The following is a 24,436-nucleotide window of genomic DNA, read 5'->3' as shown; positions in this document are numbered from 1 at the left end:
ATTTAAGCCTGAGAGGGTTAAGGGGTAATAAAACATCAGTGATTTACTGACCAGTCATAAGACCTTTCCATCAGCTCTTCAAAAGAAGGTGGAACTAGAAGAAAATGGGTTTTCCTCATGTAAGCTCTCCATTGTTCCCATTTAAAATGGTGTTTACTGACACCTAGTGGTCAGATGCAATCAAAACCAGAATTAAATTGATTAGAAATTTCACAGCATGATCATCGAAAAGGATTTGGAAGTAAAAAGCACACTTCACTGAAAAACATCTCAACAGTATATTATTTATTAGTTTCTGTAACCAAACCAAGAGAATGTAAATAAGACCGTACATATTTTAATACAGCGATGAAACCCCTGTACAAGTACAACAAAAATAAAATAAAATCAAAAACAAAACAAAACAAACAATTCATTACCCTCCCTCCCTAATCCCCCCTCCAGAGTAAGGACTTTTCCCTCAACCAGGGTAGACGTGAGGAGTCCCCTCACCACCTCAGGGCGCATACTACTGTACATTTCTGAAGGACCATTGTCACCGCAACCCCAAGATGAGAGCATTGTGGGTGGGGCAGCCAGTGGAGGTGAGGCAGAGAGAAAACAGCACTGATTGCTCTCATCAGCAAAGACAACAAAATAATAATTGTCCTTCTGCCCAAACACTTCAGAATTTGAGGCTTCTCTCCCTCCGTCTTTTTTTATTTTTATTTTAAACTTGTTCTCCGTCCTGTTCCTGTTCCCTCTCGCCATAAAGGTCAATACACACACACACACACACACACACACACACACACACACACAAAAAGATTTGTTTTAAACGATCGGCTCACTGATTCCTCTACCCAGCCCTATCCTGCTAAACTCTAGCTAAACTCTAAAAATCAGTCAATAGCAGCAGGTCTCGGTGTTTGACAGTGAGGTGTGTATGTGTGTGTTTGTGTGATAGCAAGGATGGGTGTGAAAGCAGTGAATGGGGGTGTGTGTGTGTGTGTGACAGCAGCTCCTACACTGGAACAACTGCAAGTAGTGATCATACATCATCCATGTAAACCTGTAAATCCACTCAAATCTCAGCAATCTTAAAAAGGCTGCGACTTCATCTCTGCTCTGCTTTAACCTTTGGCTAAATAAACAGGAGTCTCCAGCTACAAGCTCTCCCTCTGTTTTTACCACACGCACAGACCCGACACACACCCACCCCAACACATCGGTAAAATCTCAGGCAAGGAGATGAGAGCAGAAGGCAGGAGCAAAGGCTCACAGGCAGACGAATCAAGAACTCAATCGATTATTAAAGTCAATCAAAAGCTGCGATTTTCACATTTCAATTCTGGTAAAAAAAAGAAAGAAAACAAAACAAATGACAACAGGATTTCAGAATTCATATCTTCGAGCAGTAATCGGATCAAACCGTTGAGCGAGAGGGTGTGCACGCCTGCACGGATCTCTGGATTAGTTATAATGGGAGATTGGGGAACAAAACGTGTGCTTCACTAAATGACATCTTAAGATTGCTTCAACTACAAAATCAAATTTGATTCATTCTCTTGTTAACAAAACAGGGATCTGATATAATGTGTGATCCTATTTGGTGGGTGGGAGGGTAAACTGAACAGAAATGAGGAGCTATAAAAAATGGCAAACTCAGCAGCAAATTTCAGATTTCTCTCTCTCTCCCCCCAACTCTCTCGTCATCTACCGTCACAGTAGATTTCTATGGAACAGCTTGCTCAGCAACTTTACCGGCAGCTAAATGTGATGGAACAACCCAACTCAAATGCCCCCACCTACAGCGGGACAAGACGGGGGAAGGAAGATGAGGAAGAGGATTTTGTTTACACTCCAAAGGGCCTACTGTCAGTAACCACTACCATCTGTATCTCTACCCAACTCCTCCCCCACGCTGTCCTCGGGGCTGATGTGAGGTGGTGGCTGAGTGAATGGGGCTAGATTCACTCTTCCATCCTTTCGTTTCATTATCTGAAGAGGGTCAGAAGTGCTTTACTTTCCCTCCTCTGGTTTGATGGCCTGCGGCTTTATGGGGCCAGTCCGTATGGGCTTGGCCGTGGATGCGGAGGGTTTTTCAGAATCTGGGCGCTCGCCTCCTGTCTGGTGGTTTGGAGCTGATGTGTCAAGCGGGGGTTTTCCTCCTTGATCGATTCGAGATGCTTTGCTGGCTTGCGGGGCCTTGAGCTGCTGCTGCTGTTGTTGCTGCTGTTCTGAGAAGAACTTGTGAGTGGACTGGAGCACCTCAGCCCGCTGCTTTGCCTAAAGAGGGAAAGAAAAATACAAATAATTCAACTAATATATCCATTAGACTGCACAGGCTACTCCAACAAACAAATAACAGCAGACACACCTTTAGGTCCTGTTCAGCCTTTAGAGCTGCTTGCGTGCCTCTGGGTGCAAGGGTTGAGCCAGGTGGTCCCCGTGGGGAGTGGTGGCTGTGCTGTGGGTGCTGCGGTCTGGGGTGAGGCATGAGCCCACCGCTTACATTGGGTGACATTGGAGGGCCCATGGGAGAGCGCTGGACACCTCCAGCGAAGGAGTTAGCATGAGGAGGGCGAACCAGAGGAGAGACTATGCTGGGCTGAGACAGAAGCTGAATAAAAAGGGAGCAGAATAAACTCAATCATTTGGAATTAATAGTTCAAAATTAGTGCTTTATACAAGTTACCAAAGAAAAACAAAATTTGATTATTACCTGTGGGTTGAACTGGCCAGGAAAGTGCTGCGTCATTCTCATGCCGGCAGAGCTGGGCTGAAACTGCTTCTGGTAGAGCATACTGTTAATCTTGCTTGACTGGCTGCTAGGAGAGGTGGAGCTGGCCCTGCAGAGAGAAGTCAAAGAAACATTACAGAAACATGATATTAACAAAACCTATGAACACTCCTGAGAATAAGAAGCGCCTTAAGGTACATTTTTAGTTTGTGACACAGGAATATCTATATAAAATGACTGGTTTTCATTACAGTTTGTTCTCTTCTGTTTTGTCCACATTAAATAAGGCTTCAAATAAAAATGATAACAATGTTAACTGTACTTTTACGCATTTACCTGTAAGGACTAGAAGTGGGTGTAGTGCTCCTGCCGCTGACAGGAGGAGTCCCTGGCTTCACGTCCATCCCACTGCCAAATAGTTTCATATCCATGTCCATCTACAACACGTCACAATAAGCCACTGAGTCTCACGTAAAAACTTCTGTTTATTTAAATTGTCAAATACAGATGGTTCAATACCTTGCTGGTGGGAGGCTGCATCATGCTGTGGTTGGGGCCCATGATGCCTCGGTACGGCTGAGAGACTGGGGGCTGTCGGTTGATATTGGGGGGCTGGGTTTGGGGAGGAGTGGGAGGTAGTGCCAAGAGGGGCTGGCCTCCACCCGAGCCAAAGTTAGGCAGGGACAGCTGAGGGACCGTCACCTGGGGAGAAATTAAAACAATGGTAACCCCAAGTGAGAAGAAGAAAAATAAAGTGTGGTCCAACATTTAAAACCCAGAACAGGTTCATAAATTTATTATTATTTGTTATTTTTGCATGTAGGTTACCTGCTGCATTGCAGAACTGGGTGACTGTGTGTTGCTGTAGTAGCTACTCTGACCATGCTGTTGCACCTGCCCTGAGTACATGTTCGAGTGCTGATTCATTCCCTGTCGAGTCTGAACCAAAGGCACAAAAAAGTGAGATGAAATGCATGCATATACAAATTAATCAAATTCACTGTCCATATGATTTTCCGTTTACCTGCAGCAGGTGTGTATCAATGAGCTGAGACCCGCCCATGCCAGAGGGCTGGTTCAGCTGCGGCTCAAACAGAATGGGAATGTGCTGGGTGGAGGAGGGTTGTTGATAAGCCAAGTTGGACTGAGGCTTGCCCAGCTCAGGTGCCTGCACACCAGGATAACTGTGGAGGGATGGTCCTGAGAGCATCATAGAGGGCTGTGATAAGTTGCTCTGCATGAATGCCTGCTGGGACCTGATGGATGACAAAACCAAAGAATGAGATGAAAGAAACAATGGCGGGAAGGGAGAAGCAAACTGAAAGCCTGTGATGCCGTTACCTGTAAGGCTGCAGTGAAGAGCTAAAGAGGTCCTGTGGCTGTGAGACTGGAGGGCCGGCGCCGAGTCCTAGCTGAGCCTGATGAGTGTGTTGATGCTGAGGCTGACCTTGCAGAGGAGCATATATAGGGATGGGAATCTGCTGCACGGCAGTTGGCTATAAGGTGGGGGAAGAAGAAAAAAATTAAAATAATGGTTTTGTCTTTTAATATTTCTCTAAAGACTTAACTGTATTGTTTTATTCCTACCTGTGAGAGGCCGGGCTGGAAACCTTGCTGCTGCGCCAGGGAAGGAGGAGCCAAACGAGGATGGGGTGTGCTGAAGAGGTGGCTAGTGTCCATGTAGAAGGCTGGAATCTGAGCTGCAGAACCTACACATGTTAAACATTACAGATCAATCACAGAAACACACACACACACACACAAGAAATCCACAAATATGTAATAACAAAACCTTTAAAATCTGTATAACAGAAGTTTTCCCCTCACCTGCTGCAGACTGAGAGACGTACACCTGTGGGGTCTGCTGTTGCTGGGGTAGGAGGGGAGGCACACAGCCAAGCTGAGAGAAGCTGCTGCTACTGCTGCTATTGCTAGAAGAGGACAGGCTTCCACCTTGCAGCTGCTGGGGCTTCACCTTACAGATGTTAGGGGGGTCAGAGGCTGTGGTGGTTTTGGTACTGAGGGACGATGTCGTATAAGTGGCAGAGCCTGCGAGGTGAAAATGATTAAAAGAAGTGTTTTAACAAGTTTGCAAAAACAATACTGTGGGAAGTAGGATATGTTTGAGTGGGAGTTACATTACCTGATAGTGAGGTACTGGGGGTAACAGAAGCCACCGGGATCTGTGGCATGGAGGCTGAGGAGAAGGAGGAGTATGAGGAAGCGCAGGAGGTGATGGGGGATGAGGAGGTGGTGACAGGAGAACTCTTCTCCAGACTTGGAGAATTTTCCCATGCTTTGCGTGCGGATTCCATCTGAAGAGGTAAAAGAAAGGAAAAAAAGTGTTTAAGTGATGGTTCAGAGAACAACATTTTGCAGAAAATAATGTTGCTTAGAGTTTTCTGTACATCTGTGTACCTTTAGTGTTAGGTCAACAGTAGCTGGAGAGACTGTACTGAGACTGGAGCTCTGCTGGAGGGTCTCGCGGCGAGGGAGAGGCAATGAGTGCGGTAGTGCCACCTAAAAAACATAGAACCAGAGGGAGGGAAAAAAAAAGACGTAATCTCCTCAAATTAAAAATGGTGTGTAACATTTTGAGCCTGTGTAAAGACATATACTCACATTGGCCACTAAACTCTCTTCCATTTTGTTGCCTGCTGTGGGAACGCTGTCGGCCAACGACGAGGAGGGGGTGGTATAGTCAGTGACAGACTCCTGAGGGACAATAATTTAATATGAAGGAATTCATATTAAAACAGAGTAACAAAAGTACTATAAGTGTTAACTAAATGTTGTTCATGATGAAAAAGTAAAGAATTTTGGGGAGGAAAAAACATCACTGGTTAAGTAATAATTTGAATATTGTGCCAGCCATGAATGAAGTCCCAAATGAAGTCATTCAACAGAGTTTGAGGGACAGGATTTGATGCCCGGTGTTCTCTGATTTCCATTTGTAGTTTGCTTGTAGCCCAAGTGCTACTAACTGATCACATTTGAACAGACTTTGGTTGCCTGCCAGTAACCACAATGTGTGGTGAGCAAAAGATGGATGGTGTTTGCTTACATGCAGTCAATAATGACCTGATATTGTCTGAAGAGAAGTGGTTTCTTTATCATTGTATTTTTTTTTAGCTCCATCTGTAAACAATAAATTGACATAAACTAAACTCTCCCCCATTTCAGTCATCAGACTATATGGGTTAATTATAGCAGGACTTCATCTAGCTCAATGTGAACGGTTGTAAAACAGTTGTAGTATACCTTAGAGTTGCTGTTGTACTCTGCTGAGGGGACTGTGATCATGCCCTCAATGTCTCCACCCAGCTCTGGTACTGTGGTGTCGCTAGTGGGAGGACTGGAGTCTGCTGCTCTGCTAGCACCTCCTCCAGGTACTCCTCCCTCCATCCCATCAGCTTCTCCTCCACGTGCATCTTTGGCCTTACGATTTTTTAGAGAGCGCTCTTTACCAATGGGACCTGGCTTGTACTCCTTGGTTTCCACTGGTTCCATCTCTGGTAGCTGAGGAGAAGTGATTAAACATTTAGGCTGGAGTAAATATTTACAGAAATGACACAAGCCAGTGTCATTTAACACAAAACTGCATTTCTAGAAGACTATGTGTACCTTCTGTGTTTTGATTGGGCCAGCTCGAGGTTGTTTCTGTCTCTGTTCTTTGGGAGCAGGTAGTTTGTTTTCAGAGCCACTTTCAAGCAATGCAGGAACTCCATCACTGTCAGTGCTGCCTGCAGATGATGGCGCTCCAAACTGAATACTGTCTATCCCCAGCTCCACGCTGCCCTCCGCTCCAGGCTTTATACCCTAAAAAACACATGTTTCATGGTTTATCGTGTGACAAAAGCATTAAAACAATAAAGAGGAAGGTGCGAGAAGCATTTTACCTACCTCAGAGGAGACAGTACCAGTAAAGGAGGTAAGAGGTTTGTTCCAGGCACTCACAGAAGGTGGCTGGGGAGGGCTTATTGGACCAACTGGAATAAACATTGTATATTTTAGATTAGAAAGCCATCCACAATTCAACCAAAGATAATTTCAAGAGTCAAAAGATTAAGACCAAAATGAACTTTTCCACTCACGCTTCTTGACATCCGGAAGGACGGTACCACCCGCTACCTTGTTCTCCCACAATTCAGTACCCAGAGTACTGTGTGTCTGTGCCGGTGCAGGGGGTAGGCTCTTTGACGTGAAGTCTGCAGCAGCAGGTGGAACAGAAGGCAGAGGAGCCACTGTTCCTTCCAGAGTCTGAGGTGAAGCAGCAGGCTGGGAGGAGGCATGATGAGGATGTTGGGCAGCAGGAACTGAAGGCTGCTGTTGGGCCTGGGGGGCAGCAGCTACAGGAGGCTGAGACTGAGGGGCCTGTTGTTGTTGCTGCTGCTGCGATGACTGCTTTTTAGCAAATCTTGGTGGCAGCTTTCCTCCACTTCCTCTGCTCTTCTCACCGGGGCCTTTTTTACCCCAGTTCTGTAGGACATGTGTGGATATTAGTTACACACCTACATTTTTTTAACTTTAAACATTGCACCACACAAACTATCGTTCCCCCACCTGAGTAGTTTGCTCTTCTTTTTTCCGTTTCTCTTCATCCTGCAGACGCTTCTGTTGTTTTCGGGAGACAACCTCTGTGAAACCATCATCGTTGGCACTGGACTGTGGGTCCTCTGTGGTGGTAACCTCTGGGTGGTCATCAATAATCACAACACCTACAATAACAACAAATTTAACCTCAGTTTTCAAGTGATAAACAGCTCGAGTGCAGTACAGGCTTAATCTATGAGCATGTTTACTGACTGGCATAATTATTGAGATCAAACTGAGAAAGAGCATTCTCCTTGGGCTTCTTGGTGGCCTGCTTAGCTTCATCTTTGCGACGCGCAGGCTGCTCTTTTGCAGGTCGCTGGGCTGCTCCTCCAGGTGCTAGCGCTGCTGTCTCTGAGTTCTGGGCTGCAGGGCTGTTTCATTAAGAGACAAGTAGAAAGCAAAAACATTTAAACCTTTAATTCCTGTATATTTATGCAAAAAACAAAACCACAGGCAGCTTGTACAAGAAACAGTGAGAATCTTTCTGCTTTCCTTCAGAAACCTGAGACACAGTAAAAGTCTAAAAATACCACCAGTCTGATTCCGTATTTAGCTACTTTTATGACAGCCAATTATAGCATACTGATCACCAGAGTGAAGAATCCTTCTAAATAATTGCAGAAATAATGGCCCCTTTTAACAAAACTTAAAGCTCAAATACAAGGATTGAATTTAGTTCCTACATCCCATAAAACTGATTGTGTATAATAAATATACTATGATGATTATACCCCTTTCCTTTTTTAAATGCACTTCCAGTAGAAATTCTTCTGGAAATTTCTTTCATCTTAACAAGATCATTTCCAGATTTATTTACCAGGGAAAGAAACCCAGTCTTGAACTTAAAACAACAAGAACATGCCACTTCAAACTACTGCGATATTTACATTCTGCACTGGTGCTATTCAGTTGAACTCTTAATTAGGCATAATAACTACACAAATGGTTTATTGTTTGAAAATAAACTCTGTTCAACTTCTTTGTGCAAGTGACAAAAGCCTCATTGTCTCACACTCACCCTTTGCGGCCAGCTTTGGCCCCTCCTCTCCTCTCTCCCTTGCCCCCTGTGTAGCTGCGCCCTGGTTTGGCTCCACTGTTGCCTCTACGATTCTGTCTCTCTGTAGGCCTCTGACTCGAGAAGCTCCTCTTGGCTCCAGGAGCTCCATCACGTTTTGGTGTCAGCCCTCCATCAGGTGAGCTTTTACTGGGAGTCAAAGAGCCCTGGGGTGGTGCAGGGGCTGGTGCAGATGCTGTAGCTGCTCCATTAGCAGGCTCCACTGCTCCTTTCTTCTCTTCTCGCTCTCTCCTTTCATTAAAGTCACTGCTCTCAGAAGCAGTTTCCCATTCCTCATTCGCCTGATCTGACGAGTTCTGATTTGACAAATCAGGCGACTTGGTACCAGCAGCAGTAATAGTGGGACTACTTGTATCAGGCAAAGGCGCTTCTAAAGGAGACGGCAGGTCAGGTGTGGGCATAGAGGCTGCCGTTTCTGCAGGCACAGTTAATGGGGTTCCTGGAGCTCTAGAGAGAGTTGGGGAGAGGGGGATTGGGGCAGTTGCAGTGCTGGGCACAGCAGCAGCAGGAGGCACTGAGGGTAAAGAAACAGGGGGACTGGGGGCTGACTCTCCACTAGCCAAAACTGCAGCCTCACGCTCCTTTAAACGCCTAAAGCGGGGCGGTTTATCTTGCCTTGGGGGCCGTGCTGGTCTAGATCGACGAGGCCTCTCTCTGCTACTTTGAGGACCCCCCTCCCCAAATTTCTTCCCCTCAGATTTTGGGGGTCGTCGGTCAGTAGGAGGATTGTCAAATCTTGATGTGGACTCTGCATCTTCAGGCCTGAATGTCTCCATGGGTTTAGAGGGCCACTGGGACGAAGGTTCTCTGGGTGCTGGTCGTCTAAGAGGGGCTGAGCGTGGGCCTCCACGCTCCCTCGCTCCACCTCGTCTGCTGTATAATCCCCCTCTTCCTCGCCGAGAAGGCTCTCCTTTAGGAAGGAATCCTGGTTTGGGGCGGCTTTCATCATCTGCTCTTGATCCAACCTTTTCCCCCATGTGAGGTGGTCCAAAGCCTGGCTTGTGAGATACTGAGCGGCCCTCCCCAGGGAGCTCTCTTCTCAGTGGACGGCTAGGTTTGGTGCTAGGCTCACGGTCAGATGGTCCAGTATCACTGGCAGACTCCCTCCCGCCTTCACTTTCAGAGTCTGTGTCTGAACCACGGCGCCGTCTACGTTTTGGTATAACCTCAAAGTCAGAGCTCTCACTTCGCGTTTCACTTTCCTCCCTGTTGCGAAAGGCAGCAGCACCTGCAGCAGATGGTAAATCTGAGCGTGATCGGGGCTCTCGATAGGGGTATTCTGCCCGGCTTCTACCCCGACTCCCCCTGCCTCTACCACTGTAAGTCCCACGGTAGCTTCGTCCTCTGGAATAATACTCCCCTCGACCACGACCTTTGAAATTTGAGTCTGCCGGCCAGTCTCGCTCTCTGTCCTTATCCATTTCCTTCTCCCGCTCTCGTTCCCTCTCTCTTTCCTCTCGCCCCCTCTCTCTTTCCTCTCGCCGGTAGGAACGTGGAGGGAGGTTGGACTCTTTCCGAGAGGGCAGTTTGGGTTCTGGATGTTTCTCATTGCTGGGTGCCTTTTCCACCTTCTCCTCCTGAGAAGAAGAGGTGGGAGCCCCAGAAGAAGGCTGAGAGTCTCTGGCCCTCTGATGGGCAGTTGGAGTTTCCTCCGCCTCTGCAGTTTCTCTCTTTCCCTCACCGTGAGGCCTGGAGTCTTCTGATACAACAGCAGCTGCAGATGGAGCTTTGGACGACTGTTCCTTTTTGGGCCTATCCCCTCTTTCCCCTCTCTCATGACGCTTCTCTCTTTCTTCTCTTTGCTCCCTCTCTTCTTTCATGTCCCTTAAGACAGGTTTCTTTATTGGCCCAGATCTACGTGCAGGTCTGTCTCCTCCTGGTCCTTCTCTGCGTCCAGCTCCTGATCTTCCACCCCACCGCAGCTCAGTCTTCTGCTTGCTGGGTGCTGGCAGAGGCAACTTCTCTTGTTTGTGTAATCCATCAGCAGGAGGGGTAGCTCTGTTATTTGTTACAGCAGCCTGAGAGTAGAGCTCATTCTGGGGCTTATCATCAGTTCGTTCCCCTGCTTCCTGTATCTCTAGTGATTTTGTTCCCAGGGGTAGCCCGTCAAACCTAGGCTCTTCAAGCTTAAGAGAGTGGCTGGAGCCCTGTGAGACATTTCTCTGGAGCATGGCTTGGCCAAGAGCTTCTACCTCCTCCCCACTTGGTAAGCCTGGCTCCTCTGGGTCAAAACCTGTGCCTACAGGGACTCTGTCAAGAGGTCCTGGCAAGTCTTCCGGGCCCTGCGTAAATGCTGATAGAGACTCTGAAGGGTCCCGGAAGAAGTTACTTTTACGAGAGTCCAATGAACCGTGATCTTGGGGATAGATAGCTGGAAGACCCCTGTCCAGATCCAAACCAGAATCCATCCTATAAATAAAAACACCAAATTTTAATTGAGATGTTTAAAGCATGAAAGAAGTTAATTACCAATTACTTCCATTCATATTTTTTTCTGTCAATTAATATTTTTTAACCTTTGCTCCTTGTTATCATCCCTTCCTTTTGGAGGAGTCACAGAAGGTAATGGCTCTGACTGTGGGTATGGGTCTGATCCCCAGACCATCCGTGAGTCTGAGGCCAGGCCGTGGTCACGAACTGGTCGGGTTAAGTGGTCAAATGAATCCGAGCTAGAGCTTGAGTTGTCCCCTGGCTCCCTGCGTACAATCTGCTTAGGTGGCATCCTCCCTGAAGTTGACAAAAGATGTACTTTGAAAAAAACAAAAAAAACCCCCACACAGCAACACTTATCACACCCACACCAAATTTATTTTGCATATCTACTTACCAGGGTGAATGTTAGTTGGCATGTCCATAGGTGGCCGGCCTGACATCATCCGAGGGTCCATGTAGGACTGCATCATAAGCCAACGGGGATCAAATCCCATGGAGGCCAAGTGTTGGTGGTGAGGGCCTATGGGTTGGTACATGGAGCGGTGCTGTTGTTGCTGCTGCTGCTGTTGTTGTTGGGCAGCTGGAACGCTGCCACCACTTGAGGGAGACACAGAGCCCCCACTCTGCTGTTGCTGCTGTTGTTGCCATTGCTGCTGCTTCATCTGTTCCTACAAGTGCATTGAAGAACATTTAAGAAATGTTTAAAAAAAAAAAAAAACTCAAGCCAACTTAACCCATCAAACAGACACATCTTATCAAATTATTGATCAACCTGATCACCATATGTCACAGTTAAAGCTATTGCAAAGAAACAGCTCAGGTGTGGAAATGTTGCTTGACAGGCCTTCTAAGATCCCCAACTAGCCTATGGTACAACCAGATAATGATTTACCAAGTAAGGCCAAACCCTTACCTGCTGTCTGAGGAATCGAGGTGGTAAAGACTTCTGAAACTGTTTGGAATAGCCTGAGATGACAGAAGGACGCATAGCAGCTGCTGCCTCCCCTTCCAGCGGTGATTGTGCAATAGGGACTTCATCACCAGCAGGGGTTTCCTTGTGAGGCAAAGACATGTGGGGCTCATCCACTGTGGAAAAACAAAAACAGTATTGGCATTAATTAACAAGTGGTAGTCAGATAATTTTTTTGCAACTTGATCATTGTTCAGAGTTAGCTTACCTCTGTTGTCCTCCATGTTAAAATAGTCTCGGATTGGCACTGAGGTCCTATCAGTTTGGTTCTCGTCCATTATGGGACCAACCTCAGCCAAGGAGGTCTCTCCCTCGCCCTGTGGCTGCTCTGGAGCTAAGGCTACAGGTCTCTGGACAGGCGGGGTGGGCTGACGAGGCAGGTGAACCTCTTCCTCAGCATTTGGCTCTGCTCTCTCTCGCTCCCCTCTCTCAGGTAAGGAAGTCTGCATGACTGTGGCTTGTGATTGTGAAATTGGGACTGAAGGTGCAGGACTAGAAACAGGAGGAGTTGATAAAGATGCTTCCTCACGGGGAGCTCCTGCCTCATCATTGGTGGTCTGAGCAGGGGAAGGCTTGCCCTCATTAGCCTGGCGGTGTTTTTCATTTAAACGTTTAAGTTTTTCAGCACAAGCAGCAAGTCGTTGCTCCTCCATCCGGCGTTCCTCTTCCTCTCTCCTCCGTCTTGCTCGCTCTACAGCTTCAGAAATTTCAGAAGACTTTTTCCGTTTTTGCCGCCAGGCTTCAGAATCCTCCTCAGCACCAGGTGCCCCTGCAGCCTGTGCTTTGCCCCCACGCTGAGCTCCACCACCACCAGAGCGACTGCCAGCCTGAAAAACGGAGAATAAAGTCATAAACAAAGTGATCACAGTGTTGTTACGTTCCCCTAAACGGGTCCAGGCGGTGAGGGGGAAGTAACAGTGTTAATAAAATTAAGACATGATAGTAGGCTTCTGTAACTTGCACATGCTTTACCTGGAAGTCCTGTGTAGCAGCTGATTTATTATATTGCCCCATACTCCCAGGTGATGGGGCTCTGGGATCAACACTCTCAGCCCATGAAGCTTTACTTCCTCCACGGTCCTCAGATCCCTCCTTCCAGCCCTCCTGACCGTCCGTTGGCCGAGCTCTCATACGATCCACTTTACCCAGCCATTCCCTGAAAAGAAGATAGTTAAGTAAAAAAAAACAAAAAAAAAAACAAACAAACACCTAACACGCATGCCCAATTTTCAACTAACCTGAATTGCTAGTTTCATTAATGACTTCACCACAAATGCAGCCAAACTTCCATTTAAAATAAAAAAAATGTTTTACTATTTCACTTTGCATAAATTATTTGCCACTTTGCCCATCAACAAGTGACAATAATGCTTCCATTAAACAACCATTCTCATGCTGTGGCCTCCCAGCAATATGTGAATATCAATTTCTTTCTTTGCTCATGGAAGTGAATGAATCGTCAAGCGCTGTAAATCATCTTTAACAACTGCCCATTACTGCACTGTTTTATCGTGTATTGGTCCATTTACCAACAATCATTCATAATGTTGTCCACCTCATTCAAATGCATACGACTGTTTCCCCTACTGTAGCCATCTGTATTAATCATAAGTTAATAAAACTTTGGACCAACTCAGTTCAAATTTTGCCAATACTGGGAAACACTTGTGTGGTGCAAGTGAAGAACACAAAAAGTAAAAGCAGGATATAGTAAATGAGTAAATGAATATATTAAAAAAAATGCTAACCAGTTTTCTCCCTTGTCTTTAGCAGCTTGGTTCTCCTCATCATCACTGAAGTTAAGTTTCTCAGTGTAGTCCACCTCCATCTGAGCTCCTGAATTGCAAAATAGACATGACTGATAAGAAGCTAGAATTATCAGAGACGCACAAATTTCTATTACAATTAGATGTTGTCATTTATAGAAGATATAAATCTACTGACCTGCCCAGCCCTCATCAGCATCAGTGTCCAAGTTGTCGAGTTCCTTCAGTTCAGTTGCACTGATAATAGAGGGTCTGTCTGGGTCTTGAAGCCAGGATTGTGGGGGTGGCTGCTGAGGTCGTGCTGAACGAGGAGCCCTGAAAAATAAAGGAAAGTTGATTTTTAAACCTAACAAATACATAAATTACTTGTGTACACAATGTGCTTCTGTGATCATGTAATTTGTGTAGCAATGATGTTAATGTTTCATGTTTAAAATAATCCAAAAATACCGTACTAATAAAAACTCAAAATTGATCTTTTTTTTCTGCAATCCAAGTATCAAGCGCTTATCCCTTAAACTCACTTTGCCCCATCTTGTGGTACAGGGTATCTGAAGTTCCCCTGCCCTGCACCAAAGGACATTTGCGGATAGGCGTGGAACATCTAAATCACAGAGACAGCAATCAACACACAGCGTAAAGAAAAACAACCACTAGTTTTTGCAGTTGTGATATTTTTGTTTTGCCCATCCAGAATATGTAACAATATTACGTACATAAGGTGGCATCATGCTCCTGAAAGCAGGGTCAAAGTGAGTTGGTACGCCAGCAGGAGGCTGTTGGCCTCCATTAACTTTAGGTTGAGGGGGGCCAGAGGGAGGTAACCTCTCCCTGGGATCCTTCTTCTCCCTTTGGCCATCAGTGGTTGTGTTTCGGCCAGGTTCATCAGCTTCGACAGGTGGCGTAGAGGTACCAGGGGCCGTGCTACCCTCCTCCACAGCCCTGTTCTCCATTTCCGGGGGGCTAGGTGCAGTGTTCAAATTCCTGCCGCCACCCTCACGCCAACTGCCAACATCTACCAGGACAGACAGAAAAGAGGTTTTAATTGTCTGATTACAGTTAGGAATCTTTTAGACCAGGGGTCTCAAACTTAAATGAGCTGTGGGCCACTGCTGGCACTGTCATTTCATTGGAGGGCCACTGTAGTGTTCAAGTAGTACAAAAAACCAAAACCAAAAAACACCAAACAAACAAGAAAACACCCCAAAATATTTCAAAAAGTGTAGTTTTTTTTTTTTTTTTAAATTTTAAATATTGTATAACAAGAGAAAACTGCAAACGTGAATGCAATCCCCCCCGTTCCCCCGTCGTGGCTGTGTCCATACTTTGAGGTCTAAGGCTTGGGCCTGGTCCATAAGGCTCCTCTTCTTGACCGTCCTTGACCTCACCAGCCGCCTGCAAGCTGGGAAACTCCTGGTGAAAATGGCTGCTCACACGGGGAGAACCTGTCCAGGACAAGCAGATCATTATAAATGTGAAGAAATCACAAGGTTAAATATATAACAGTCATTTACAGATGCACTGAAGGGTCTAATCCGCAATTTGGTACACAGAAGTTCTACACCCTAACATTACATTATGCAGAGTTCAAATGATCTGCATTCCAAGCGGACTATAATGGCAGACTGAGGATTGGGACTTTGTTTGGTGAACACAAGTAGGGAATGTGCTGGATACTGTTTACAATCTTTTACATAATTTCCTAGCACAACCATGGTGTACACATAGATAATAGTTTTTTGAGCAGGTGTAAGGCTTACGGAGCAAATGGTACGCATATTTACCGTCTAGCTGTGTCTGCTTGCTGTTTGCCCAGGAACGACTGCCCCCAACAGAAAGGTCCTGTGGCTGGACCACTGCTGGTTTGTTTTGAGGTGGTGGTGTCTCCTGTTGCCTATGGTACATAAAAACAGGGTAAAGCTTTCAACAACATGAATCTGAAATATGAATGGTACTTCACTTTATATTAGATAATTACAGCTACTGTTAAGTAACTTGGGGTAAAACGTTTAGACTATTTTCCTCTGTATGAAAAAAACAAATGTGGATCTAAGATATTTAATGCAAGCAAGTTAAATGCACCTCTCCTCCCCGGCTTCAGTTCGAGATGCCCATCCACTGCCGTCTTTGGGGACAATGTTGACGTTGGGATCGTTTCCCTTGTTCTCTGCTTTCAGGCTGGGGAGGTTGGCCGGAGGGGGCATGCGCCGGCTGACAGCAACTTTGCCCAAACTCTGGAGCCCATGTCTGGCAGCCACTGGAATGAAGAAACATTATGCAGAAGAAGATCAAGATTAGGATATTTTGCCCCCCTGAACTGCTTTTAAACAATGTTCACATGAGTAATAGGGGTCAGCTTGTTTGACTTATTTTGGATTTATTCATAACACAGCTGTCACACTGCTCCTCATGCAGCCTGCAGTGTAGTCCCAACACGTCAGTGATAAACTTGACAATTAAAAAGAACACAGACAAAAGATACCCGTTTGTTTATATGCATTCTCTCTGTATAATTCTTTATCTGAAGTATACCAACAAACAACCTCATAACTGCCTATGAACATGAATATAAAAACAGTTAAGCCAAATCAAAGATTCATCGAGTACTTAGAATAATTAGATTAAAAAAAATATCCTACAATTCTTTGCTTCCATGCTTTATTACTGGAAGCTTACCTGCAGTTTTCTGGGTTTCCAGAGATTTGCCTTTGTAGGTGTTGAAGAGGCTAAGGGTTGCATACTTTGTTTTGCCATCCTTTGCCTTGGTGCTCTGCCCTGACTTCTCGGACATTTCGCTGGAAACTCATTGAGTCTGGTCCTTTGGCCTCGCCCCCAGAACCAGCCTCCTATAGCACAAGGGAGAGAAAAATAAGATCAGAGAAGAGACCCCCCCCCCCCAAAGTTTATTGGCTAAAATACCAATGTGTTTGACTTGGTATTAAATTTAAAAGGGGTTTTCCCTCCAGGGACTACGTTAACACTCATAATGAACTTGCATGAACCCTGATCCACCTAGTGAGCAGATCATCTTTTAATGGTCTGCCAAATTGGAAGTAGGGCTGCCACAAACGATTATTTTGATAGTCGACTAGTCACCAATTATTTTTGCGATGAGTCGACTAATCAGATCATGCACCCATTGGACATAAAATGTACAACTTATTGCACCAGCATCTGCTACTCTTATATAACTATCATTAGCTTACAGCTTTAAGTGTGTAAGGTATGTGCTAACTAAAAATAAAGACAAGATGATAGTTTATTAAATTTTAATGAAATGTGCAGATTGTTTCAGTGGAGTTTAATAAACTCAGCCGTGTGCTCCTTGCCATCTAAAATATAACAGGACATCGGAGTATATTCTCGAGCATGTCACACTTCTGATAATCAGTTGCCTGCTTGACGTTTATTCAGCTGTGTAAAAACGATAACTTTAATCTCAGCCAAACCGATTTACTCAGGAACAGATGAAATACTAAGAAAAGCCAAACAATATAATTTTTAAGTTATCCAAGTCACTCATATATTATGTTTAACCTGAGTAGCGAAAGACTGTGGTGGGTTTGAAAACGATTTGCCGCGAGTCCGGTGTTCTCACGGGCTCTAGTGAGCCTTGAACCCCGGTTAGCTATCGAGCTGGTGGGTAAAAGACGTCTCCAAAAACGTCGGAGCGCTTTGGAAAATATGTGGTCTCTTGATAAACTGAGCAAATATTTGAGGTTTACACAGTTATATTCTCGCCTGAAAATCTGTTAAGTTTATTTTGTGACCATGAAAGAATAATAAGAGTAATATTAAAACCAACTAGCTGCCACCATTGTTGAAAACTGAGCAGGGCCGCGCTATGAATACTGGGACACAGCTTCTTCTTCTTCGGGGTTTAACAGCAGCTGGTATCCTTGTACATGCAGTGCTGCCATCTTCTGTTTCTGTCCGTTATTAAACTCTTAAATCCTACTGTTACGGCCCGGCTCTGCTAGGCGGCAGCGGACGTAACATAAACGAGCCCAGAGACCAAGGAGTTAGATAGGAAGACAAACATAAGGTTTATTAACACAACTGAAATCCGTTAGTGAAACAACTCACTAGGCAGCAGAGAAACTTTAAGCAAACACCACGATTAATAACACCAGTAGAGCACTGCTCTACTAAACGTCTCGCAGGAGGCAACACGAAACACAGGCAGAAGGCAAAAGGGAGGGACTCTCTGTACAGTCTGTTCAAATCAACAAGTCCCTCGACGAATGAAGACTCCTCAGCCTTTTATACTATCAGGTAACTGCAGTCAGCTGTGTCACTTGTCATAACTGCAGACAGCTGTGTCACTTGTCCGTCGTACTCCAGGCTCCTGCGGGAGCCAATGGTGTGTGTAGTCTGACAGGCTCGGATCCGCATGAAGTTGGGGCGGGCATATGTCCGGGCCAGCCAATCCCCCGTGAGTCCTGGAGCACTGTAGATTCCAGGGAGGAAGGCGGGGCCACCTGAGGCCAGCGGCCGTAACACCTACTACTTATTCCAGCGTCTTTTGGGATCTTACAAAGCTTCAAACGACGCGTCGACTATTAAATTACTCGTCGACGATTTTGATAGTTGATGTAATCGTGACTAGTCGACTAATCGCTGATAATTGGCGTCGGTCTTGTGTCAGTGACGTAAAAGGCGGATTTAATGCGACATGACCGTTCAAACAGCAGTCGCTTTCTAAAACATCGGATATGTATCGGATTCAGTACCACATACGAAAGTGACCCAGATCGGATTTGAAAATATCGGATTTGTGCCGTTCACACTGTCATACCATGATCGGATATGGGTCGCAGAGGGTAAAGAAAAATCGGATTTGATGCGCTTTTGCCTGCAGTGTGAACGTAGCCATAATGACTTTTATCAAAAAAAAAAGAAAAAAAGAAAAGAATACCCACCAAAACCTTTTAGTAGTACAAAGACAACATAAGAAATGACACAAGAAAAGGCACTCTGCTCAGTTATGGCAGTGGGGCGATGACAGGAAATAGAGTAGGATTTAAGATACACAGTTCAGTAACCAAGAAAAGGAAACACCAGAAAGTGAATTGGAGTGAGCAGCTCCAAGAACAGAGAGGCAACACATTTACAGCTGCAGTGTCTTTCCTATGTCACACAAAGGTCATTTATTATTAACGGGGGAAGTGGTGTAACATAGTCTGTAAGTGTGAGATTATGTTGGTGTGTGTATGTGCGCGCTTGGGGGAGCCGACAGCTCAGATCAGTCCACACTATTCAAAATGCTGCCGGTGAACACCAACAAACTAACTTAAAAGGAGAAAAAAAAAAAAAAAAAAAAAAAAAATCATATTCAGGACAATGTGGCTCTCATTTTACAAAATACTTTCAAAAAGATTTCCTCTTATTTTCTGTAAGTATGAGAGTATGAACATTACCCCTGGTTTCTGTAGCGATGGTAGCCAATACAAATCCATAGTGCCTTTATTAAACCAAAAACACATCTCCATTCTGTTCAGTTCAGCTTATTTATTCATTTTTAAAAAGAAACCTTTTTATTTTTTGTTGGTTTCTTCATTCTTTTTCCTCCCAACTTAGACCAGGTTTATTAATTGCCCCAAAATAGATTTTATGACTCATTTTAGAATTTTACATTTTTTCCCCAGAGGCACCCACAATCAGTTTATTAGCGGACAATTCTTCACTCAAGCTTTTTGTTTGCTGGCCACATTTCTATAAGGGCAGTTCTCAACTTCATCCAGCTGTTTCCTCAAAAAGGATCTGTCTAACCAAACCCCCTCGCAGGTAGAGAACTGGCATCAGGTGCCACTAACTCCAAGGTGATTGAGTAGGAATCCCTCTGCACGAGGGGAGGTAAAAAAAATAAAATAACTATCAGTAAAGGCCTTCATGATGACTTATGAAAGCAAGATAACAGATGTAAAACAGCTATTGTGGTTAATCCTTTTTGTGTCCCTCCAGTGATGCTCTTCTTTTATCACTTATAAAGTGATAAAAGGGGCTACAGTGGTGACAAGTTTTGACAGGTCCTATTAACCTGAGATGATAAGAATAACACAGGGGAAACTAAATCAAGATTCTTTTGTTAAGCTCATTAACGAATACAATTTTTCTTAAACGTTCAACAAGCACATTTATAAAAATCCAAAGTCTGAAGTTACTCAAGAATGAGCTCTCTACACCAAATGGGGTAATTTAGTATTTAATATGTTGTGGACTTGCTCTTAATCAACATTCACTTAAAGAGACTATATTGTAAGAGTTTTTGAATGATTATATTAGGAGTGAGAGAGAAAGATTTGTAATAACATCCCAGCTCTCCAGCCCTAATTTGTCTAGCCTGACCTCCAGTGCAACCCTGCACACCTGCAACTGCTCTGCATTAGCGTTTACACGCATGAGCTCTTTTCTTCCCCTTATTAAATACTCAAACTATCAGCACTTTGGCATTTCTTTTGTGCATCAAATAGTTTGTGTGCAGTTCTCAGAGATTTTGACGGTTTAATGAAGGTAAAATTACTGAGTCTAGATCAGATATTTATTAAATAATAAGATCAGAATCATTTGACATGAAACATTAGAAAAAAATAATTGGCAATTAACTGTAAAATGTTCTTTAACTAGCTTTTTTCCTGAGTTGAATTTTAAAAAGAGTGAGATAAAACAGGTTATTGGCAACTGATGTGGCCCCAAAGTTGCCCGCAAACACAGAAGAGGGGAGACCAAAGTCAGCAGCAAAGCTGTAGTTCCTCTCATTCTGAGGATTACTACTGTAGTAACAAAATCACCACAGGGCAACATTAACACCAAGTTTCACATCAGAGCAAGATCGGTCTAGTGCTTCACTATTAAACATAATACAGCACAATAATAGTTCATCTTAATTGTTTTTTTGTTTTTTTGTTTTTTTTTTTTTTAAATAATCGCTGGAAGCCCAAATTCTTAATTAAAAATAAAACTATTACTCGCTCAGCTCTAGCATGTTGGCAGTGAAAATATTTTCCTGTTCTGGATAACAAAGTTAATAAACAAAGATGATGTTTTTGACACATTTGAGAAGGCATTAATAACTGTCGCCACTGTGCTTACACTTGAAAGTAGAGCATAACTAATTAACAAGACATTTAAACAGTGCTGCCCTCACTTGACAGGAAAAGACATACTTAAACTAAATATGCCAGGTAACTACTGGGTCTCAGATGTTATGCTGCCACCTGCTCCCCTCTAACATTGTGACAGGAAGTTGTAAACAGGCAAGGTGGATAAGAAAGTGGTGTGGTTCTGCAGTGCAAAATCAATTGTTGTATGCTGGTTGTGTCAGAGTAAACTGCCATACAACCACTTAACTAGAACAATGTATACACACATTATGCAAACACATGTGGACATTATTCTGCAATGAAATATGACTAGAGTTCAAAATTGCTCATAAATCCACACTCAAAAATTAGGAACACTATTGGTTTTGTGTGGTTATTGGCACTCTAAATGAAGGTTAGGACAAGGGATGCGCTGATCTGACATTTGGATTAAATAATGGTCCAATAGAGACTCCGGTGTTGGTAACAATAAGCTGAGCAGTGTGATTTCTCTCAACTCGAAACTGGACAAGTTTAATTTGTGCATCTCTAGTAAAAATAATTTTTTTAATTTGCAAGACTCCCTTTTACAGGTGAGCTCTACTTGCAAGTTTAGTAGACTGAGGTTACGTGTCTGTATATTGCTGATGTCTACACCATTCTGTTTGCAGCGGGGCTAGATGATTAATTTGGTCATAATGCAATTGCAATTTTGATTTACAGCAATAATACAACTAAATAAACGTTAGAATATGATTACTACTACAAAGCATTTGTTTTGTCTCTTCTTGATAGCAGTACTTTTTCACCTGTAATGTGACTAACAGTCTTGTTCTTGATGGTCCTCTATGTTTTGCACTGTAATGGTGCAGTTTAAAAAAAAAAAAAAAAAAAAAAAAAAAAAAAAGGAAGAAGAAAAGAAAAAGAAGAATCTACACTGGCCATAATGGGCTACAATTTATATATACACCAGTCAAAGTTAGAGAAAATGCAGAGAATACAGAAAATATTAAACCCTTAATAATGCAAGCCCTGTCAACAATCGACTTTGCCAGCAATATCTGTCAAATAATAACCTGCCACATGATATGGCCCATAAATAGAAAACATTAATAATTAGAACCCACTCAGCATCTATCAACTGACATTCACATTGGTCAGGGCCAATGAAAGAGGCTTAAGTAAGCCATTATTAATGACTGCTTAGTGTTTTTGGCACAGTGAACATAAAGCTGGGTGAAAGGACTGGAAATTATTATGTTTATTCAATGGCATCAATCCTAATGAATCCATTTCCTTTGGGAATTGTCTGCAATTCCATTGTGCCCATAAGAAGGTGAAGTATGGTTTTGTTTTCAGTATGAGGATGGGTAGGTGCTTAGATTGGACATTCAAATGAATTAAAGTCATGTCATGGGATTAAGTGGTGTGATAAAAAAGTAAACTGATATCAGTCCCTTTAAAGTTGTTTTTTATGCCAAATGAAGGATAAAAATAACTTCTCTTTATCTTTATAAATCACTGCTTCCCAAAGACTGTTCCCTTCTTGTCCCTGTGCCTCTCTGATCAGGCACCATCACTGACTGGTGGATCAATAAGTACTACTCTAATCAATATTTCCCTGAATGGCCTCCTTGAAACCATTCAGATGTAGACCCATTACTAATCTAAAATGCATAAGCAGAAAGCATCACCATGAAGCCAATTAATTATCTTCCAAGTATTTTCCACATCCAAGAGATGCTTATGAATCATATGGAGTCTTAGACAACTCAACCCTGCCAACATGCATACTCACAGAGTAAAAATGTTCTTTACGACCACAATTCGTTAAATCTGCACCTCATCATGGCTGGAAATGAAAGCAGTGCGCTAAAGTTTCATTTTAACATAAAGGAAAATAACACCAGGACATGTTCCTTGGTTAAATGCCAGATCAGATATAAAGGTTTCACTGTTCCGTGCAGTTTACTTTTCTTAAATTACTGCCATTCATGAATCTGCAGGCCATCTCTCCCCATGAATCGACCCTGTGGTGGGCTGGGTGGCTCATACCGGCAGGGGAGTGCAGGCCCTATTCGCCGGAACTCAACCAAACCGGGCTCAAATATCACCTCACTCTCACAAAAGCTAGGCACAAAACCGCCAACATTATAACGCAGCCAACGGGCCAGCTTTTAACGTAAAATGTCATTATAGGTGGCGTTTGAAAGCAGGCCGTCAGCTTGCACGGTTTAGCACAGTTCCGTTTCTTACTAGTCGCCATCACCTACACTTCCAGCCCGTCAGTGGCCAAAGCATGCTAACCAGCTAACGCTGTGTGCACACCAGCCCATCAGTGACTGAACAAAACTTCACACTTTCAACTTGCATGACACACAGACCCACCTGCCACCGCCGGTGCCTCCTTTATCCTTTCGGGTGCTGTACGGCTTTACTTGAAATCCGGTTTCGGCCTGGTTTGTAGTGGACCAGTGAGTGTCTGGCCGGCGGATTACAAAAGCTGGCTAGCCTGCTAACCCAGTTCGGCTAACGATGGTTAGCTACTCCGCTCGCTGGCTGCCAACAAACCGCTCTCCACATGCGCGGTCCTGCACTTTCTGTCTTCTCCGCAGTTTCACGCCACCGGTCTCTTCTCGTCTGCTCGGCCGTTACAGCGGGAACCGGTTCGCAGTCTTCTCGTGGTTCCGTATGTCTCCCCACCCGTTATCTCGTACCAGACCGTTTTTGTAGTTGAGTGAGGCCCCGCTCGCGCCGCGGCCTGTCTCACAATCAAAGATGGCAGACCGCGGTTGCCAGATATGCTTTCTGACATCCCCCTCTCTAAAAGCTTCTCACATCCCGTGCAGGTGCACCAACATTTGATTGAAATTCCAGATTTCAGATTTTATATTAAAAAATTATAATTAATTGAGATGATAATTGAAAAATTCTGAGGTATCCTTTTTTTACGCTGCAATTAAATTGTTTTCTGTTATACTGAGTTAAAATAATACAACATGTAAGTATTACTGAACCTTGATTTGTTTATGATCACAATTAACCAATCCCCCATAACTATCTTATTTCAACTAGATCTTGACATCGTCTATAAATATATTTAAAAAAAAGTTTTAATGTGCAACAATATCCCATCTAAAAGCACAAGCATACACTGCATATGTTGCACAAACCTGATATCTGTTCATCTTCTACAGAGACAAAAACCCGTTATAAATGTATAAAAGGGTCACCTTAAGTCCAACTTTCAATTCTCTGTAATATATCAGGATATTTATTTATTAGAACTATCTGGATTATTAGAGCTATTTTGTAATATTTAATATTGGTACTTTAACCTGGTCACTACTATTCGTATTGTCTTGGAGCAACTGTGACCACATAATTTCATCTAGAACTAATAAAATATTCTGATTCTGAATAATGATTCCAAATCTACCTGGAGTCAACCATCCATCCCGATGGTGCACAAAAGCAGTGAAGAAGAGAGTGCAGGCAGGCTGGGTGGAGGGGGGCGGGGGGGTCCTGGGGTGATTTGTGACACAAAAGGAGCAAGTGTGAAAGGGAAGGTTTAAAATATAGTAGTGAGAGCTGCCATTATGTATGGTTTGGACACTATAGCACTGTAGAGTGACCATGATGAACATTATTAGAAAAAGAATACCTCAGAGGGACAGCTCAGGTTGAGCATTTGGAGATAAAGATAGTGAAGCTGAGATTGTTTAGGCATGTGCAGAGGACATTTTGGACAAAGGATGTTGAATATTGTTGAATACTGAGGTGCCAGGCAGG

The 24,436-nt window shown here is 43.9% G+C and overlaps 1 protein-coding gene across 1 annotated transcript; it reads right to left on the bottom strand.

Annotated features, from left to right (window-relative positions):
- Window positions 1–270: 270 nt before the first annotated feature.
- Window positions 271–23,452, bottom strand: prrc2c (proline-rich coiled-coil 2C). Its single transcript, XM_082522803.1, has 34 exons — window positions 23,033–23,452; window positions 16,239–16,408; window positions 15,645–15,819; window positions 15,347–15,456; window positions 14,888–15,007; window positions 14,279–14,577; window positions 14,087–14,166; window positions 13,741–13,877; window positions 13,545–13,632; window positions 12,769–12,952; window positions 12,005–12,623; window positions 11,740–11,912; window positions 11,221–11,494; window positions 10,910–11,120; window positions 8,337–10,802; window positions 7,529–7,689; window positions 7,286–7,440; window positions 6,817–7,201; window positions 6,626–6,711; window positions 6,347–6,541; window positions 5,984–6,241; window positions 5,345–5,437; window positions 5,141–5,242; window positions 4,866–5,037; window positions 4,550–4,771; window positions 4,310–4,431; window positions 4,064–4,218; window positions 3,747–3,978; window positions 3,551–3,661; window positions 3,242–3,424; window positions 3,059–3,159; window positions 2,705–2,831; window positions 2,360–2,602; window positions 271–2,268 (listed from the first exon to the last, which is right to left on the bottom strand). Exons 2-34 carry the CDS (start codon window positions 16,351–16,353, stop codon window positions 2,002–2,004), a joined length of 8,421 nt encoding a protein of 2,806 aa, XP_082378929.1. The 5' UTR covers window positions 16,354–16,408; window positions 23,033–23,452; the 3' UTR covers window positions 271–2,001.
- Window positions 23,453–24,436: the final 984 nt, after the last annotated feature.

Source organism: Aulonocara stuartgranti (assembly GCF_965226115.1).
Source record: "Aulonocara stuartgranti genome assembly, chromosome: 23".
NCBI lineage: Eukaryota > Metazoa > Chordata > Actinopteri > Cichliformes > Cichlidae > Aulonocara > Aulonocara stuartgranti.
Note: the sequence above shows the minus strand (reverse complement) of the source record. Positions and strands in the feature narration are given on the sequence as shown.

Excerpts from the sequence above, each read along its gene's own strand:
- prrc2c (XM_082522803.1), bottom strand. The coding sequence starts at position 16,353 with ATGTCCGAGAAGTCAGGGCAGAGCACCAAGGCAAAGGATGGCAAAACA. Across the intron at positions 14,167-14,278 it reads GGAGCATGATGCCACCTTAT|ATGTTCCACGCCTATCCGCA; the intron begins GTACGTAATATT and ends TCTGTGATTTAG. Across the intron at positions 11,121-11,220 it reads GCCAACTAACATTCACCCTG|GGAGGATGCCACCTAAGCAG; the intron begins GTAAGTAGATAT and ends TGTCAACTTCAG.